The 19711-nt window shown below is 42.6% G+C and overlaps 2 protein-coding genes across 2 annotated transcripts in view; both read left to right on the top strand.

Annotated features, from left to right (window-relative positions):
- Positions 1-19711, top strand: part of LOC117195675 (cytochrome P450 4F2-like) — a 69229-nt gene that overhangs the window by 7088 nt on the left and 42430 nt on the right. The gene's annotated exons all lie outside the window — the stretch shown is intronic.
- LOC101275866 (leukotriene-B4 omega-hydroxylase 3-like) lies at positions 1191-3105 on the top strand. Its single transcript, XM_033400727.2, has 3 exons — positions 1191-1401; positions 2255-2524; positions 2865-3105. The coding sequence occupies exons 1-3, from the start codon at positions 1369-1371 to the stop codon at positions 2901-2903; spliced, it is 342 nt and encodes a 113-aa protein (XP_033256618.2). The 5' UTR covers positions 1191-1368; the 3' UTR covers positions 2904-3105.

The following is a 19711-nucleotide window of genomic DNA, read 5'->3' as shown; positions in this document are numbered from 1 at the left end:
ATAACCCCTTCTTAAAGAGTCATCAAGATGATGTAGTGCAGTCGTGTTCCTGGCACATAGTAGGTGCTCAGAAGGCTTTAGTTTCTAGTCTGCTTCATGGAGGCTCTGTAAATTCAGGACAGAAATGATGAAGATTGCATAGTAGTTCTTTCTGCATTAGGTACCACCTTAAAACTCATGGACTCGAAAGAATTAGTGTTTGTTATTGTTCATGAGATGATGGGTCAGTTGAGTCATTCTTCTCATCCTAGCCGGAATTATTCATGTGTTCGTGGTCATGGGTAGGTTCCGAAGACAGCTCTGCTGATCCAGGTTCAGCTTTGGCACATGTTTGGGGCTCGGCTAGCTGTCAGCTGGTTTAGGATGGCCTTGGTGGGACAATGGACTCCTGTATTTGTCTCTCATCTTCCAGTAGGCTAGCCTGGGCTTGACTACATGGTGGAGGCTGGGCTCCAAGAGAATGAGCAGAAACATACAGTACCTCTTGAAGCCTGGTGTCAGAACTAGCACACGATAGTTTCCACCTCCTGTTGACCAAAGCAAGTCCTAGCTCAGCGCAGATTGAAGAGAAACAGGTTCCACCTCCTAATGGAAGAGCTGAAAAATCTCACTGCAAAGACTGAGGGTAAAGGGAGGGATAAAGAAATGGGGACATTTTTGCAATTGTCTACCACTATGATAATGATGAAGATGATGATGGTAGTTAACAATTATTTAACACTTACTGTATATCAGAAATTGTGGGCCAAGTCCATGGCATGTGTTGTCTAATTTATTTTCACAATCCTATGAGGTAGAGATGATTGTCATTGCCATATTAAGGATGATGAAATGGAAGGTCAGAGAGATTAGGGAAATTGCCCAAGATTGCTCATTAGTAAGTGAGTTGTACGTGGTGGGGCAGGAATTCTAACTTCGTTTGTCCAACACCAAAGCAGGTCATCTTAACTGCTACTAAAATTTGACACTTGGAATTTGGAATTCCAAAGTTCCATTTGGAAAAGCCAAATGGAAAGCAATGAGTTGACCAAGGGCACACAGAACATAAGAGGCAGAGCTGGACCTTGAAACCAGGTCTCCTGACTACCAGCTGTGGGGTCTTCATGTCTTGATAGTAACAGCTTCCACTCCCACTCAAGCCTTGTCTTCCCTGGAGATAGGTGCTTGGGGCAGAGGACCAAGAGGCCAGGTCTGGGGGAGTCCATCCAGGTGGTTGAGATTGGGGAGGGGCTCAGGAGGGGGAAGTTTCAGCCCCAGCTCTGCCCTCTTCTCTGTCCAGGCCAAGTGGCAGCGCCTGGTCACAGAGGGCCACACTCATATGGACATGTTTGAACACATCAGTCTCATGACCCTGGACAGTCTGCAGAAATGTGTCTTCAGTTTCGACAGCAATTGCCAGGAGTAAGTCTCAGCCCAGGGCCTGGGAACATGAGCCATAGACCCAAGGGAGTAGATGGGGGAGGGAGGACTGACCAGGGAAATCAGAAGGGCCTTCCTGGAGGAGGTGTGTCAGAGCTGGACATTGAAGGACAGGGAAAGGGAAAGCAAAGGAGCTATCCTTTCAGGTAGGTAGAACTGTTTGATAAAGACCAGGAGGCTAGGATGAGCAGAACATGTGTAACAGTGAGGAGACGCCTTGGGTATGAGGTTGGAGGAGTGGGCAGTTATATCTTAAGGACATTCTGAAGTCAGACAAAGAGGATATGGACTTTACCCTGATGTTTCCAGGAAGCCACAGAAGGTCTTTGACCAGATGAGAGTTGTGGTCAAAGCTGAGCTTGAACATCTGACTTGAGAGAAGACTGATTGTTGTGTAGACACAGGATGTGAGAAGACCACAGAGGGGAGGAAACTTGAGCTTGGTGGAGAAAATGTGGCAGATTTGGGGGAAACTGAGAAAGAATGGCAGGTCTAGATGTTGTGTGGGAGAGTGGAGAGATGAGCATGATTCCCAAGCTCTGCTCTGAGATCTAGGACATGAGGCAGTTCACAGAGATGGGAGGCAGAGAGAGAAACATGACTGAAGGGCATTCTTTTCTGGATGGGATGTGGTCCTGGGTTACTGACTGGACGTGCTCCTGCAGTATGAGATCATGAAGGGAGGCAGCAGCTTAAAATATGTGAAGCCTAGAAACCAGGAGCTTCCTCCTATCAGGGTTCCCAAGACTTCCTATCAGGAAACAGTCTCTAAGAACAGATGGCCCACAGATACACAATACTGCTTCTTAAGGCTCTCTCTGGTCTGACCCTGTAGGAAACCCAGCGAATATATTGCTGCCATCTTGGAGCTCAGTGCCCTTGTGATGAAATGGACCGAGTAGATCTTCCTGCACATGGACCTCCTGTACTACCTCACCCGCGATGTGCAGCACTTCCATGGGGCTTGCGACCTGGTGCACGACTTCACAGAGGCTGTCATCAGGAGCGGCATTGCACCCTCATTAGTCAGGGTTCCCAAGACTTCCTCAAGGCCAAGGCTAAGGCCGAGACTTTGGACTTCATTGATGTGCTCCTGCTGGCCAAGGTACGCTTCTCTGGGATCTAAATTCAAGAGATAGGCTGGACCTTGTTTTCAAATGTCAGGTCAAAGAACTTGGACTTGATCCAGAGAGTGCTAGGGAGTCATAGAAGGTGCTTGAGGAAGGGAGGGACAGGTCAGAGAGAAGTTTTAGATGTGACTGTGTAGAAGGCTATCTGGAAGGAGTAAACAGGAGGCAGGAGACTAGGGAGGAGTCCTGTGGGGTGGGCTCTGGAGATGAAAAGGGAAGAATCCTGCTTGGACGCTGGAGCTCAGGGACTATCTCAGGTTAGGCTCAGGTGTCCCCAGAACTGGTGTGATTTGGAGGATCTTGCTTTCTCTCCAGGATGAAGATGGGAAAGAACTGTCAGATGAGGACACCTGAGCTGAGGCTGACACCTTCATGTTTGAAGGTGAGGGTCCCAGTGTGGGACTACAGAATAGGCAGGGGTCTCTTCATCCCAGGGACTTGGCAGCTGGGCCCTGGATCACCCCATCTTGCCCATCCTTCTCATCGTCTTTGTGGGGGGTGGTGGCGGTGGGGGGGCGGGGCTTAACATGGTGCTGTCCACCCTCTGGTGCTGAAGTAGCCCAGAGACCCAAGCCTGTCTGGCTGACCCTCAGGCCATGACACCACAGCCAGTGGCCTCTCTTGGGTCCTGTACAACCTTGCAAAGTACCCAGAATACCAGGAACACTGCCAGCAGGAGGTGTGAGAGCGCCTGAGGGACCATGAGCCTAAAGAAATTGAATGGTGGGTGCAGGTCCTCATGGTCTGTTCCTGAACCCTTCTCATTGTCTCTGCTCCCCAGCTGGGATAGTAGAAAGATTTTTTTGTTGATTCTGTCATTATTGCTTAGTGGGAATAGGAGCAGAGCCCAGAGGCAGGGTCTGATACCCAGTCTGAATAGCAGGTGAAAGTTTGTAGTCTTTTGGGACACAAAGATCTGAGTGTTCACATTAATGCCCCACTAACTTGCTATGTGACTTTAATAAAACCAATTCCCTTATCTGAATATCATTTTTCTCCTCTATAAATTGGGGGTGGGGTGGGGAATCTCTCCCCTACAGTGCTACTTGGAGTATTGTGACAATATGTGTAGAACAGATGCCACCCAATACATGTTTAGTATATGAAATTCTTTTCCCCTCTCTTGCTTTTCTGCCTTTGGTCTTCCCCCAAAGACCCTCATTTCCCTTAATTTTTGCTCTTTTCTCTAATTCCCACTTAATAGTCTATTCCAGGGATTCCCAGGAGATCTTTGGGGGTAAAAAAGTCATCCATCTTTTTGTTCAGTAAACATGTCTACACCACCTGCCCTTACCCAACTCAGTGTCTAGTCCCATTGGAGTCCTACATGGGCAAGGCTGGGGCACAGAGGAAAGGAGATGAGGCTTGCTAGTAAAAAAGTGAATATGAATTCACCACTCTGGGTGTGTGTAGTGGACAGTGCCAAAGCCAAGGGGATAGCTTGTGCAAAGGCCAGGATGGAAGCATGCAGAAGTGGGCCTGGAATGTTTGGGAGGAAGTAAAGGTGGCTGGGTCCTTGGGAAATATACAGTGTGAGGAACAGAGGGGCCCCCAGTAAGGCTGGAGCTAGTAATGGAAGCCCTTCTTGGAATGCTTTGGATACCATGTTAAGAGTTTTCAAAGGTGTCAGTTCACGTACTTTGGTAAGCCAATATTGGATAAAAGATAAAAATGGGCAGCGATGCTGCCATTAGGGGAGTGTCACATTGGGCAGAAACGGTCAGGCAGCAGTGGCCCACCGTGCTCAGTCATTGGCTGTGGGCTGCCCAGGAAAGTGTGGGCTTGGCTTGAATGCTACAGCAGAGCCCAGAGACCCTATAGCTGGAGGCTATCAGCTAATAGCTCTCCTTGCAGCTGTACAGCAAGTCCTTTCTTGAAGGAAGATCCATGACTGAAGTAGGAGGGCAATGGGGAGCCATGGGAGATGTTTGAGCAGGGGATGGTCAGGTCAGATATGAGTATTAGAAATAACTCTTTGCAGCTACAGGGGCAAACTGGAGGGGATGAGCTGCAGTCTGGGGGTCCAGGGGTAGATTCTGGACCAAGGACTGAAGGATGACAAGGAAGTACTGGGCTGGACAAACGCTTTGGAAGTTGTGTCCTCCTCAACTGCAAGGCTTTGCTCAGCACAGCAGTCCTGTGAGGTGGAAAAATGTTTTTGTGCTTCTCCCAACTTCAAAAAAAATTATGCACTTGGTTAAAATCCAAACAGCACGGAGGGGTTTACAATGAATATAAACCTCCCATCAACTCCCCCCACCAGCTTAACTGAGATATAATTGATGTATAGCATTATGTAAGTTTAAGGTGTACAACATGATGGTTTGATATACGTATATATTGCAAAATGATTACAATAAGGGTAGTTAACACATCCATCACCTCACATAAGCCTCTGTCATATGCCAGCGTCCCAATCCCATCCCTTCCTTCAATGGTTTCCTGTGTCCTTCCAGACGTTGTTCAGTCTATTCCTACATTTATCTGTTCACAGTCCCTCTCACCTTAATCATCCATTCTGTCTTGTCTCTCTACAACCGAGAGTATATACAGAGCATTCAGGCATGCACATTGACAATATAACTTCAAGATCCTTTCTTTTCTTTTTAAGTTTTGGAAAATTAAATTTGAATTGCAAACTCAATAATGAGAATAGGTTTTTTTTTCTTTGCACAAAATGAAACATCCTGCATAAGATTAAGTTATTACAGTTTAACATAAATACACATACACACACATTTGGTCACTTGTTCTTTTCACTCAATAATGTGCCTTAGATTCCTTCTCTCTGAGTGCTGCATAGCATTGCTTAAGCCAGGCTGCTTCTGCTGGGGACATTTATGTAAACATTTTCAATTAGAACAGATATTGCCAAATTGCCTTTTGGTGTCTCTGTACTGATTTACCCTGCATGGTGTGATAGGACTAGTTGATCCCTATATTCACCTTTTCCATCGTTGTATAGTATTCCACCACATGAATGTACCATAATTTATTTAAACATTCCCTCATCAATGGACATGTGTATAGTTTTCTAGCCTTTTGCTATAATAAACATGACGTAGTGAACATCCATTTTGCTTCTATGTGTGGACGTGTCTCTAGGACAAATTCCTAGAAGTGGTGTTGCTGGATCAAAGACCATTTGAGTTTTGCAATTTAATAGTTCTTGGCAAATTCACTCCTACAGATTTTGAGAGTGCCAATTTCCTTGTATCCTCACTGATAGTGTGCATCATAAAACTTAAAATTTTGCTTTCTGTTAGGTGAAATATAATACTTTGTTTTATTTTGTTTGTTTGTTTTTTGGTACGCGGGCCTCTCACTGTTGTGGCCTCTCCCGGTGCGGAGCACAGGCTCCGGACACGCAGGCTCAGCGGCCATGGCTCACGGGCCCAGCCGCTCCGCGGCACGTGGGATCTTCCCGGACCGGGGCACGAACCGTGTCCCCTGAATCAGCAGGCGGACTCTCAACCACTGCGCCACCAGGGAAGCCCTCTTTGTCAGATTTTTAAACATTAGTGTATAGGAATGCAAGAGATTTCTGTGCATTAATTTTGTATCCTGCTACTTTACCAAATTCATTGATTAGCTCTAGTAGTTTTCTGGTAGCATCTTTAGGATTCTCTATGTATAGTATCATGTCATCTGCCAACAGTGACAGTTTTACTTCTCCTATTCCAATTTGGATTCCTTTTGTTTCTTCTTCTCTGATTGCTGTGGCTAAAACGTCCAAAACTATGTTGAACAACAGTGGTGAGAGTGGACAACCTTGGCTTGTTCCTGACCTTAGTGGAAATGGTTTCAGTTTTTCACCATTAAGAACGATGTTGGCTGTGGGTTTGTCATATATGGTCCTTATTATGTTGAGGTATGTTCCCTCTGTGCCTACTTTCTGGAGAGTTTTTATCATAAATGGGTGTTGAAATTTGTCGAAAGCTTTTTCTGCATCTATTGAGATGATCATATGTTTTTTCCTCTTCAACTTGTTAATATGGTTTATCACAGTGATTGATTTGTGTATAGTGAAGAATCCTTGCATTCCTGGGATAAACCCCACTCGATCATGGTGTATGATCCTCTTAAAGTGCTGTTGGATTCTGTTTGCTAGTATTTTGTGGAGGATTTTTGCCTCTATGTTCATCAGTGGTATTGGCCTGTAGTTTTCTTTTTTTGGTGACATCTTTGTCTGGTTTTGGTAGCAGGGTGATGGTGACTTCGTAGAATGAGTTTGGGAGTGTTCCTCCCTCTGCTATATTTTGGAAGAGTTTGAGAAGGTGTTAGCTCTTCTCTAAATATTTGATAGAATTCGTCTGTGAAGCCATCTGGTCCTGGGCTTTTGTTTGTTGGAAGTTTTAAAATCACAGTTTCAATTTCAGTGCTTGTGATTGGTCTGTATATATTTTCTCTTTCTTCTTGGTTCAGTCCGGAAAGGTTGTGCTTTTCTAAGAATTTGGCCATTTCTCCCAGGTTGTCCATTTGATTGGCATATAGTTGCTTGTAGTAATCTGTCGTGATCCTTTGTATTTCTGCATGTCAGTTGTTACTTCTCCTTTTTCATTTCTAATTCTATTGATTTGAATCTTCTCTTTTTTCTTCTTGATGAGTCTGGCTAATAGTTTATCAACTTTGTTTATCTTCTCAAAGAACCAGCTTTTGGTTTTATTGATCTTTGCTATCATTTCCTTCACTTCTTTTTCATTTATTTCTGATCTGATCTTTATGATTTATTTCCTTCTAACTTTTGTATTTTTTGTTTGTTTGTTTGTTTTTCTGTTCTTCTTTCTCTAATTGCTTTAGGTCTAAGGTTAGGTTGTCTATTTGAGATGTTTCTCTTTCTTGAGGTAGGACTGCATTGCTATAAACTTCCCTCTTAGAACTGCTTTTGCTGCATCCCATAGGTTTTGGGTCATCATATTTTCTTTGTCATTTATTTCTAGGTATTTTTTGATTTCCTCTTTGATTTTTTCAGTGATCTCTTCGTTATTTAGTAGCATATTGTTTAGCCTCCATGGGTTTGTCTCTTTTACAGATTTTTTCCTGTAATTGATATCTAGTGTTATAGCATTGTGGTTGGAAAAGATACTTGATATGATTTCAATTTTCTTAAATTTACCATGGCTTGATTTGTGACCCAGATATGATCTATCTTGGAGAATGTTCCATGAGCACTTGAGAAGAAAGTGTATTCTGTTGTTTTTGGATGGAATGTGCTATACATATCAATTAAGTCTATCTGGTTTAAAGTGTCTTTTAAAGCTTGTGTTTCCTTATTTATTTTCATTTTGGATGATCTGTCCATTGGTGAAAGTGGGGTGTTAAAGTCTCCTACTATTATTGCATTACTGTCAATTTCCCTTTTTATGGCTGTTAGCATTTGCCCTATGTATTGAGGTGCTCCTACGTTGGGTGCATAAATATTTACAATGCTTATATTTTCTTCTTGGATTAATCTCTTGATCATTATGTCGTATCCTTCTTTGTGCCTTGTAATAGTCTTTATTTTAGTCTATTTTTTCTGATATGAGTATTGCTACTCCAGCTTTCTTTTGATTTCCATTTGCATGGAATATCTTTTTCCATCCCCTCACTTTCCGTCTGTATGTGTCCCTAGGTCTGAAGTGGGTCTCTTGTAGACAGCATATATATGGGTCTTGATTTTTTATCCATTCAGCCAGTCTATGTCTTTTTGTTGGAGCATTAAATCCATTTACATTTAAGGTAATTATTGATAAGTATGTTTCTATTACCATTTTCTTGACTGTTTTGGGTTTGTTTTTGTAAATCTTTTCCTGCTCTTGTGTTTCCTGCCTAGAGAAGTTTCTTTATCCTTTGCTGTAAAGCTGGTTTTGTGGTGCTGTATTCTTTTAACTTTTGTTTTTCTGTAAAGGTTTTAATTTCTCCATTGAATCTGAATGAGATCCTTGCTTGGTAGAGTAATCTTGATTGTAGGTTTTTCCCTTTCATCACTGTAAATATGTCCTGCCACTCGCCTCTGGTTTGCAGAGTTTTTGCTGAAAGATCAGCTGTTAACTTTATGGGGATTCCCTTGTATGTTATTTGTTGTTTTTCCCTTGCTGCTTTTAATTTATTTCTTCGTATTTAATTTCTGATAGTTTGATTAATATGTGTCTTGGCATATTTCTCCTTAGATTTATCCTGTATGGGACTCTCTGTGCTTCCTGGACTTGACTGACTATTTCCTTTCCCATATTAGGGAAGTTTTCAACCATAATCTGTTCAAATATATTCTTAGACCATTTCTTTTTCTCTTCCTCTTCTGGGACCCCCATAATTCAAATGTTGGTGCATATAATGTTGTCTCAGAGGTCTCTGAGACTGTCCTCAATTCCTTTCATTCTTTCTTCTTTATTTTCCTCTGTGGTAGTTATTTCCACTATTGTATCTTCCAGGTCACTTTTCTGTTCTTCTGCCTCAGTTATTCGGCTCTTGAGTCCTTCTAGAGAATTTTTAATTTCATTTATTGTGTTGTTCATCATTGTTTGTTTGCTCTTTAATTCTTCTAGTTTCTTGTTAAACGTTTCTTATATTTTCTCTATTCTTTGTCCAAGATTTTGGATCATCTTTACTATCATTACTTTGAATTCTTTTTCAGGTAGACTGCCTATTTCCTCTTCATTTGTTTGGTCTGGTGGGTTTTACCTTGCTCCTTCATCTGATGCATATTGCTCTGTCTTCTCATTTTGCTTAACTTACTGTGTTTGGGGTCTCCTTTTTGCAGGCTGCAGGTTCATAGTTCCCGTTGTTTTTGGTGTCTGCCCCCAGTGGGTGAGGTTGGTTCAGTGGCTTGTGTAGGCTTCCTGGTGGAGGGGACTGGTGCCTGTGTTCTGGTGGGTGGGGCTGGATCTTGTCTTTCTGGTGGGCAGGGCTGTGTCCGGTGGTGTGTTTTGGGGTGTCTGTGAACTTATTATGGTTTTAGGCAGCCTCTCTGCTAATGGGTGGTGTTGTGTTCTGCCTTGCTAACTGTTTGGCATGTGGCGTCTAGCACTGGAGTTTGCTGGCCGTTGGGTGGAGCTGGGTCTTAACGTTGAGACGGAGATCTCTGGAGAGCTCTTGCCGATTGATATTACGTGGGGTAGGGAGGTCTCTGGTGGTCCAAAGTCCCGAACTCGGCTCTCCCACCTCAGACGTTCAGGCCTGGCACCAGGCTAGAGCACCAAGACCCGGTGAACCACACAGCTCAGAAGAAAAGGGAGGAAAAAAAGAAGGAAAGAAAAATATTAAAAAAAAAATAAAATTAGATAATTAAAAAATAAAAAAATATTAAAATAAAAAATTAATAAAAACAAAGAAGAGAGCAACCAAACCAATAAACAAATCCACCAATGATAACAAGCACTAAAAACTATACTAAGATATACATAAAAATCAGAAACAAGTCAGTCACAGACAGCAAACCCCAAGGCTACAGTTGCTTCCAGATCCACCGCCTCAATTGGGTTGATTCGTTGTCTATTCAGGTATTCCACAGATGCAGCGTACCTCAAGTTGGTTGTGGGGATATAATCTGCTGTTCCTGAGGGTGCATGGAGAAATTTCCTTTTCTCTTCTTTGTTTGTACAGTTCCTGAGGTTCAGCTTTGGATCTGGCCCCGCCTCTGCGTGTAGGTCGCCTGAGGGCGTCTGTTCTTCGCTCAGACAGGACGGGGTTAAAGGAGCCGCTGATTCAGGGGCTCCGGCTCACTCAGGCCGGGGGGAGGGAGGGGTACGGAGTGTGGGGCGAGCCTGCGGCGGCAGAGGCCGGCGTGACGTTGCACCAGCCTGAGGCGTGCTGTGTGTTCTCCCGGGAAAGTTGTCCCTGGATCACAGGACCCTGGCAGTGGCGGGCAGCACAGGCTCCAGGGAGGGGGCTGTGCATAGTGACCTGTGTTTGCACACAGGCTTCTTGGTGGCGGCAGCAGCAGCCTTAGCGTCTCATGCCCGTCTCTGGGGTCCGTGCTTTTAGCCGCGGCTGGCGCCCTTCTCCGGAGCTCCTTTAAGCAGCGCTCTTAATCCCCTCTCCTCGCACACCAGGATACAAAGAGGGAAGAAAAAGTCTCTTGCCTCTTCGGCAGCTCCACACTTTTTCCCGGACTCCCTCCCGGCTAGCCGTGGTGCACTAACCCCCTGCAGGCTGTGTTCACGCCGCCAACCCCAGTCCTCTCCCTGCGATCCGACCAAGCCCAAGCCTCAACTCTAGGCCCCGCCTGCCCCGGCGGATGAGCAAACAAGCCTCTCGGGCTGGTGAGTGCCGGTTGGCACCGATCCTCTGTGCGGGAATCTCTCTGCTTTGCCCTCCGCACCCCAGTTGCTGTGCTCTCCTCTGCGGCTCCGAAGCTTCCCCCCTCCGCCACCTGCAGTCTCTGCCCGCAAAGGGGCTTCTTAGTGTGTGGAAACCTTTCCTTCTTCACAGCTCCCTCCCAGAGGGGCAGGTCCTGTCCCTATTCTTTTGTCTCTGTTTTTTCTTTTTTTTTCTTTTGCACTACCTAGGTACGTGGGGAGTTTCTTGCCTTTTGGGAGGTCTGAGGTCTTCTGCCAGCGTTCAGTAGGTGTTCTGTAGGAGTTGTTCCACATGTAGATGTATTTCTGATGTATTTGTGGGGAGGAAGGTGATCTCAGCGTCTTACTCTTCTGCCATCTTGAAGCTCCTCCTGTTAAAGATTTGATTGAAGCTGTTCACTTGTGTGAGACAAGTGGTTATTTTACCAGCGAATCCAATGAACCTTAAAAGTGAAAGCAGACTGTTGGCAAAACAGCTAAAGGCAACATTCTTTTACAAAGGTGCAGAGCCAGCACGACTAAGCACAGGCAACAGAGTACAAAGGTTAGAGACAAAGGACTAGATCCAATGTGGAGTCAGGTTTGTTCTTCCCAGTTTTAATAGGAGTCTGGCCACCTACCTGCAGCCCGAGTCATATAAGGAGATGATGTTTGGTCAATGGAAGGCACCTGCAGGCAGTCGGAGGGGATTAGAGGACAGACATCCATCCTCTGCCAAAGGCCACTGCTGCTTTCAGCTTCAGCTAATCCCTCTGGGTTCCAGGAACAGCTACTACCTGGCCTGGGGGTGGTGTCAGCTCTCAGCTGATGCTAGGCCCCAGGGGGCTATACTAGCCTTGATGGTTTCCCTTGGCCCACTGTCAACTGAAATAAAAAATGCACAACGTCAGAGCAGTGAGATTCAGTTTTATTCAGGGACATTACTGAGGACTGTCGCCCAGGAGACAGCCTCTCAGATAGTTCTGAGGAACTGCTCCAAAGAGGTGAGGAAGGAGGTCAGCATATATGTGATTTTGGCTAAGGGGTACATGCAATCCAATATACAGCATGGTAGATGGTTACTGCTAGTCGTCATGAGGAACAGATTTTTTAGTTAATAATTTTAGTACTTTTCTAAGTATGGGAGGATGCAAGAATTCAGGCTCATAAAATTTTTCCTAAATATCTAAACTATCTAAAGGCCTGTTTTCCCAATGTACAGAGTGCCTCATCCTGGTCTCTGTCCTGAATTAGCAATTGCAGTGGCTAATGATTTAATTCTTGTAGAACCAGATGGCAGGCAACATCCCTTATTTACACAGCCAATACTTTGTAAATGGCCCCTACTTAAAGCCACTCTCATGTAGCCCATCTGAGGTCTCTGCCAGGACCCGACTATTACATTCTGCAAAGGGATGGGACACCTCAGCAATCCAGTTATGTGAGTGTTGATGTTTGTGTAGGCACAGAAAAAAATTGAAAAATTATACCCAACACCTGGAATGGGAGGGCAGAGTAGGAGGAAGAATGGTTCTGCTAAATGTCTACATTTACCCAACTGTTTCCTTTTCTTAGATGAAGCCTGCAAAACATTTTTCATTATAATTACTAATCTATGTAATTACAAATTATTTATATATTTTTTAGATTTATTTCTTTATTATTAATTAATTAAATTTATTTTTGGCTGCATCGGGTCTTAGTTGCTGCATGCGGGATCTTCGCTGAGGCACATGGACTCTTCTATGTGGCACTCGGGCTTCTCTCTAGTTGTGGCATGGGGTTTTTCTCTTCTTTAGTTGTGGTGCGCAGGCTCCAGGGCCCATGGGCTCTGTAGCCGTGGCACGTGGGTTCCAGAGCACGTGGGTTCTGTAGTTTGAGGCATGCAGGCTCTCTAGTTGAGGTGCGTGAGCTCAGTAGCTGCGATGTGGGGGCTTAGTTGCCCCACGGCATGTGGGATCTTAGTTAACTGCCCAGGGATTGAACCCGAGTCCCCTGAATTGTAAGGCAGATTATTTACCACTGGACCACGAGGGAAGTCCCACAGATTATATTTTTAAAGGGAAAAATTTTTAGTGTTATGCATAGTACCATGCTACTGCATGCTTAGTGCCATGCCAGAGAGGTGGCAGGATGCAATATATGCAACCTGTAGAAGCCAGAAGGCATCATGGTTAAGAACAAGGACTCCAGGTGCCAGGGTTCAAATCAGCACCAGCTGAGTGAATTTGGGCATGTCTCTTTACTTTTCTGTGCCTCAATTTTCTAACCTGAAAATTGAGGGTAATGACAAGGGGGTTGTGAAAATCAAATAAATTAAAATGAGTAAAGTGCTTACAATACTCCCTAGCTCACAGTCAGCACCAAGCATGAGTAATTGTCTTATTTCTCTTATTTTATGACAGAACGAGGACACAGTCACCAGCAATGAGCCTTAGCCCCTACTGGCACACACATCAGCTGTCTTGCAGGCTATGAACATCCCCTGTTCTTTCCCTCTGCCCTTAGCAGGGAAGAGGCTCCTTAGAAAGGAGCAAGCACTGGCTTGGGATCAGAGGGCTCCTGGTCAAGGCTAAGCTTTGCCACTCTCCAGCTGTGTGACCTTGGGCAAGTAAATTGCCCTCTCTGAGACTCACATTCCTCCTCAGTAAAAAGGGAATAATAACAGACCCTTGGAGATTGGAGGAGCGAGCCTATGTGTGTCTTAGTTTGCATCCTCTGGAAGTAGATCCTCATGCAAGGATTCAAGTGCAAATACTTTATTTGGAGGTGACCTTGAGGCAAGAATTCAACTGCAAGTTGTTTCCTTGGAAATTCCTTGGAAATTATTTCCTTGGAAATAATCCCAGGAAATGCCAGTAGGGCACTGTGGAAGTGAGACTGGGAAGGGAAGGCAGCAGGTAAAGGGTACTTTAGCCAGAAAGCTCACACTGTGGCACCTGGGGCTCAGTCCCTCTCGGGGACAGCAGAGAACACACACCCACAAGTCCTTAGTCAGAGCTGCTCCCAAAGGCATTATTTCTCCAGAATGTCCTGCCTTCACTGCACGGCTGAGGTCTGGGGACAGGCCTCCCACAGCAGTTGTTTTCAGGAATACAGTCTGGTGTAGACCATTACAGTGGTTCAGTGACTTCAAGACACATACATTTACACCCTTACACACATACACACATGTTCACCCACACATGCACACAACTGCATACACAATCACATACACATACACACTGTGTACACACAGACACACACAAACACAGTTACATACACCCACGTGTGCTTGCAGCTACATACACACTTTTACACACACATGCACACACACGAGTGCAAAGCACAATATATGCATGCATGTAACCATGCACACAATTACGTGCATACACTCATATACACACACCATGACACATATGTGTTCACAGTCACACATACACTTACACACAATCCCACACACAGTCACATAGTCACACACACACATTGAACTAATGGAGACCGAATGTCTTAGAGCTTGTTGTCTCCGAATCTTCTAGCAGAAGGAGCCTCCAACACACTCAGAAGAGGAATGGACACCTCACAACAGCCAGTGACTGAACCAGGCCTGGGTGTGTCTTAACAATTAAGCAGGGGACCCATGGGGTCCATGCCTCCCTTCCTACCTGTCCCTTAGTCATTCACCATCACAGCCCTTAGTGGTCAAAGCCCATTTGTAGTGGGAGAAAAGACATTTGTCACCCCAAGTATAGATAACTCTTTGAAGGGGTTAGCTTCATGGTGGGGGAAAGAAACTGTGGGTTAACAGGTGGGAAAGTGGGATCAAGCGCAAGGATTTTTTTTCAAAGATTGAGGAAATAGCAGCGTTATTTGTATTCCATTGGGAATGACCCAATAGACTTCAGGATACATGGTTAATATACAAAAATTAATTGTATTTATATATTCCAGGGGGTGGCAAACTATGGTCTATGGGCCAAGTCTGGCCTGTGCCCTGTTTCTCTAAGATATACAAGCAATGAATTGTTTTATATTTTAAAAGAATTACAAAAGAAGGAGAGGAAGAGGAGGAGGGCTGTAAGGCCTGAAATATTTACAATATGGGTCTTTACAGAAAATGCATGCCAACCCTTCTCTACACTAGTAATAAACAATTGGAAAATGTTTTCAAATACCATTTTTTCAAGGATCATGTACCAGAAAAAGTGAAATACTCAGGTATAAATCTAACAAAATATGTGCATGATTTCTAGGATGAAAACTTCAAGACACTGATAAAAGAAATCCAACAAGACCCAAATTAATGGAGAGATATACAATGTTCATGGAGGAGAAGAGTCGATATTGTTAAGATGCTAAGTCTATTCAAATCGGTCTACAATTCTATGAGATCACAATCTCAGGAGGACTTTTGCAGAAATAGAGAAGCTGATTACAAAATGTGCATGAAAATGCAAAGGATTTATCAGAGGCAAAATTTTTCGGAAAAGGGAAAATTTAGTTGAAGGATTTACAAGACCCCTTTCAACACATAGTATAAAACAGTAGTAATAATGACAGTGTGATACTGGTCAAAGGCATATTAATCAATGGAACAGTATAGAGAGTCCAGAAATTTTTTTTAAAAACTTGCAGGGCAAGTCAATGTACAAAGGATAGTCTTCTCAGTAAGTAGTACTGGAAAAATTCGACAACCACATGCAAAAAAAAAAAAAAAAGTCATCCCGTACCTCACATTTTATACAAAATTTAATTTAATATGAGCCATAGAACTAAATAATGTAAAAATGTAAAACTTTTAGAAGAAAACATAGAAGAGAATCTTTGTGGCCTTAGGTTAAACAGAGAGTTCTTATATATAACACCAACTGCATAATCATAAAATGAAAAAATGGATAAACTGCACTTTATAAACATTTTAAAATTTTGCTCTGTGAAAGAGATTTAAGATAAAGACCAATGACACACTAGGAAAAAAGACTTGCAAATCGCATATCTGACAAAGGATTTGTATGTAAAATGCAACAGTGGAAGGTAACAATCCATGGAAAATTAATGGGCAAAAGATTTGAACAGGTGCTTTACCACAGAAGATATATGGATGGCAAATAGGCACATGAGAAATTGTTCAACATCGTTAGTCATTAGGAAATGCAAACTAAAATCACAGGAACATATCATTGCACACCCATAAGAATGGCTGGGGAAAAACTGACACCTCCAGGTGCCCGTGAGTATGGGCAGCAACCAGAACTCTCACACATTAACAATAGGAATTTTAAATGACGCGGAAACCTATGGAGGTTCCTCAAAAAATTAAAAATAAAACTGCAGTATGATCCAGCAAAACTGAAATCAGGATCTCACAGAGATAGCTGCACTCCCATCTTCATTGCAGTATTATTCACAATAGCCAAGATATGTAAACAAACTAACTGTATATCAGTGGATGAATGGATGAAGAGGATGTGATACACACACACACACACACACACACACACACACACACACACACACACACACACAATGGAATATTATTCAGCCAGGAGAAAGAAGGAAAACCTGCTCGTTTGTGACAACGTGGTTGGACCTTGAGCGCGTTATGCTAAGTGAAGTAAGTGAGAGAAAGACAAACACAGGCAGCCTTCCCTATCTGCGGGTTCTGCACCTGCAGAGTCAACAAGTCCCAGGTCAAAAAGATTCGGGGGAGGGGGAAGTCCAAAAAGTTCCAAAAAGCAAAACTTGAACTTGCTGTGTACCAGAAAATATTTACATAGCATTTACATTGTATTTGGCATTATAAGTAATCTAGAGATGAGTTAAAGTGTACAGGAGGATATGTGTAGGTTGTATGCAAATGCTACACTATTTTATATGAGGGATTTGAGCATCCCCAATTATTGGTATCTACGGGGAGTCCTGGAACCAATCCCGCCATCCCTCGCAGATACCGAGGGATAACTGTACTGTATGATATTACTTATATGTGGATTCTAAAAAAGACAAACTCAAAGAAACAGAGTAGAGTGATGGTTACCGGGAGTTGGATAAATGGGGAGATACTGGTCAAAGGATACAAACTTCCAGTTATAAGATTAACAAGTTTGGGGATCTAATGTACAGTATGGTGACTACAGCTAATGGTACTGTGTCAGAAACTTGAATGTTCCTGAAAAAGTAGATCTTAAATGTTCTGACCGCAGAAAATAAATGGTAAGTATGTGATGGGGTAGAGGTGGTAGCTAATACTAGGTAGCATCACTTTCTAAGCTATAAATGTATTAAATCAATGTGTTGTACACCTTATTGTACACCTTACACAGAAATGTTATGTGTCAATTATATCTCAATAAAGCTGGGAATTTTAATGAAATTAAAAATTTTAAGTGGCACACTTTGGAAAAAGTTTGGTTGTTTTTTCTAATGTTAAACGTCCCCATGTAATATGACCCAGCCCTCCCATTCCAAGAGCAGTGAACGGTTGTACACAAATATTCATAGTAGCTTTATTCATGACAGCACAACATTGAAAACAATCCACATGTCCTCCAACTGGGGAAGAAAATGTGGCTCACCATACTATGGAATATTACTTAGCCATAAAAAGACAAAGTATTGGGGTTTCCCTGGTGGTGCAGTGGTTGGGAGTCCGCAACAGTGAGAGGCCCGCGTACCAAAAAAAAAACAAAAGCAAAAAGTATTGATGCGTGCAACATGAATGGATCATAAATGTGTTGTAACGTGAAAGAAGCCAGACTACAGGGATGGAGAATAGATGAGTGTTTGGCAGGAGGTGGGGTGAAAAGTTTTTGACTATCAAGGGTGACTATGGTAGTGTGTTTACACAACGCTAGACATTTCAAATCTCAGAACTGTACACCAAATAGAGCAAACTTTACTTTTAGTAAATTTTGTAAATTTACATACAGTTTTAAAATGAGGCTGAGGGTAACTAAGCACATATATTATTTGCATAAATATACTGTGAAATGATATACAAAAAGTATTTACCTAAAGGTGAAAAAAACTGGGAAAACAAAGGACATATGGAGGACAAGTATTTTCACTGAGCATCTTATTTTGTACATGAGTGAATGAATCCCCCGTCAAAAACACTACATTTAAAAAGTTAGGCACCACTCATCCAAGAGCGTCTTCTAGTAATCCTGCAGTGGTTGTCCAGGTGATCTGATGCACCTGGGGCTTAGACACCTTGAAAATTGCTTCCTTGGAAGCTAAGGCATGAATTCTGAAGCCAAGCTGACCAAACTTACCCCCACTCTACCACTCATCAACTGAGTGACCTTGAGCAAGTGAGTTAATCTCTCCAATCTATAAGATTGGTGTGAGGATGAAATCAGTGTTTACCTGGGGGAGCTGAAGTGTCATAACCTTCTCCCCTCAGTGATCTACTTCTGTTAATAGGACCAAAATCAGTGTCTGTGGAGTCATCAACCCTTATGTGTTGTATGAAAAGTGTTTAATGACACCCACACCTTACATGAATGCGTGTGTATCTATTGCTATAAAAATGAAATTTCTACACCAAAAGTTATGTGATTAAGAGTAACTCAATATGTAATTGGTTGTGATATCTCAAGCTTATTAAGGTGCATAAAGAGAATTCTTGCAAAGTGAGACAAACTAAATGATTTCCTGACATAATGCTATTTACAAAAATAAAGCGTGGCTTGAATACTTAACGCAAAGGTTTTAAAGACCCCCAAGATGATTTTATGCTGTTGAAGGACGTCCACAATACATTATTATATGAAAACCCCAGATTAACAAGAAAAATGTAAGATAAAATAACATGTTTTATGTTGAGATAAAACTCACATAACATAAAATTCATTCATTCCTAAAATTCATAACATTAAAGTGTCGATTCCATGCATCTAGTACATTCACAACGGTGTGCAACCACCACCTCTCCTCTATCTAGTTCCAAAATATTTTCATCACCTGCAAAGCAGACCTGTACCCATTAGCAGTCATTATTTCCTCCTCCACCCTCCAGCTCCTGAATCTATCTCTGCACATTTCATATAAATGGAATCATATGACATTTTGTGTCCGACTCCTTTCACTTACCATAATGTTTTTAAAGTTCATTCATGTTGTAGCATGCATGAGTGCTTCACTCCTTTTTTATGACCCAATAATATTTCTTGTTATGGATATACCTCATTTTATTTATTCATTCATCTGTTAACAGATATTTGAACTGTTTCCCAAATATCCAACTTTTGGCAATTGTGGATGGTGCCACTATGAAGGGCCATGTACAACTTTTTCTTTAAACCCTGCTTTCAATTCTTTTGGGTGCATACCTAGGCACAGGATGGCAGGGTCATATGGTAATTCTAGGTTTAATTTATTGAGGAAACACCAGGCTGTTTCCCACAGTGGCTGCACCATTTTCCATCCCCACCAGCAGTGTATGAGGGTTCCAATTACCCCACATCCTCACCAACCCTTGTTATTTTCCATTGTTTTATATTCTTGCCGTCCTACTGGGTGTGAAGTGATATCACACTGTGTCATTGATTTGCATTTCCCTAATGACGAATGATGTTGAGTATCTTTCTATGTGCTTTTTAGTCAGTATAATAGTAATTTTAAAAAGGAGATTATATGTAAATGTGATACATTTAGATGTAAATTCAAAATTTTACTTGTATAAGAATTACATATAAAATTAAAATTTGGCAGTATATGTGAGAGAATATGAACAGTGATTGCTTTGACATGCTTAGATTACGGATATGATTTTTATTTCTTACTTTTTATTATTTGTATTTTCTTCTATGGCAAGGTATCATTTGGGGGAAAAGAAAAACATTTTGAATAAGAACTCTGAAGGCAAAGGAAAACATATGTGATTTTCAGCTTAGAATATAGTAAATATTTCCTCATTTCATG

The sequence above is a fragment of the Orcinus orca genome, chromosome 3 (genome assembly GCF_937001465.1).
Source record: "Orcinus orca chromosome 3, mOrcOrc1.1, whole genome shotgun sequence".
In the NCBI taxonomy this organism is placed as follows: domain Eukaryota; kingdom Metazoa; phylum Chordata; class Mammalia; order Artiodactyla; family Delphinidae; genus Orcinus; species Orcinus orca.
The sequence above is the reverse complement of the archived record's forward strand: the minus strand, read 5'-3'. Positions and strand labels throughout refer to the sequence as shown.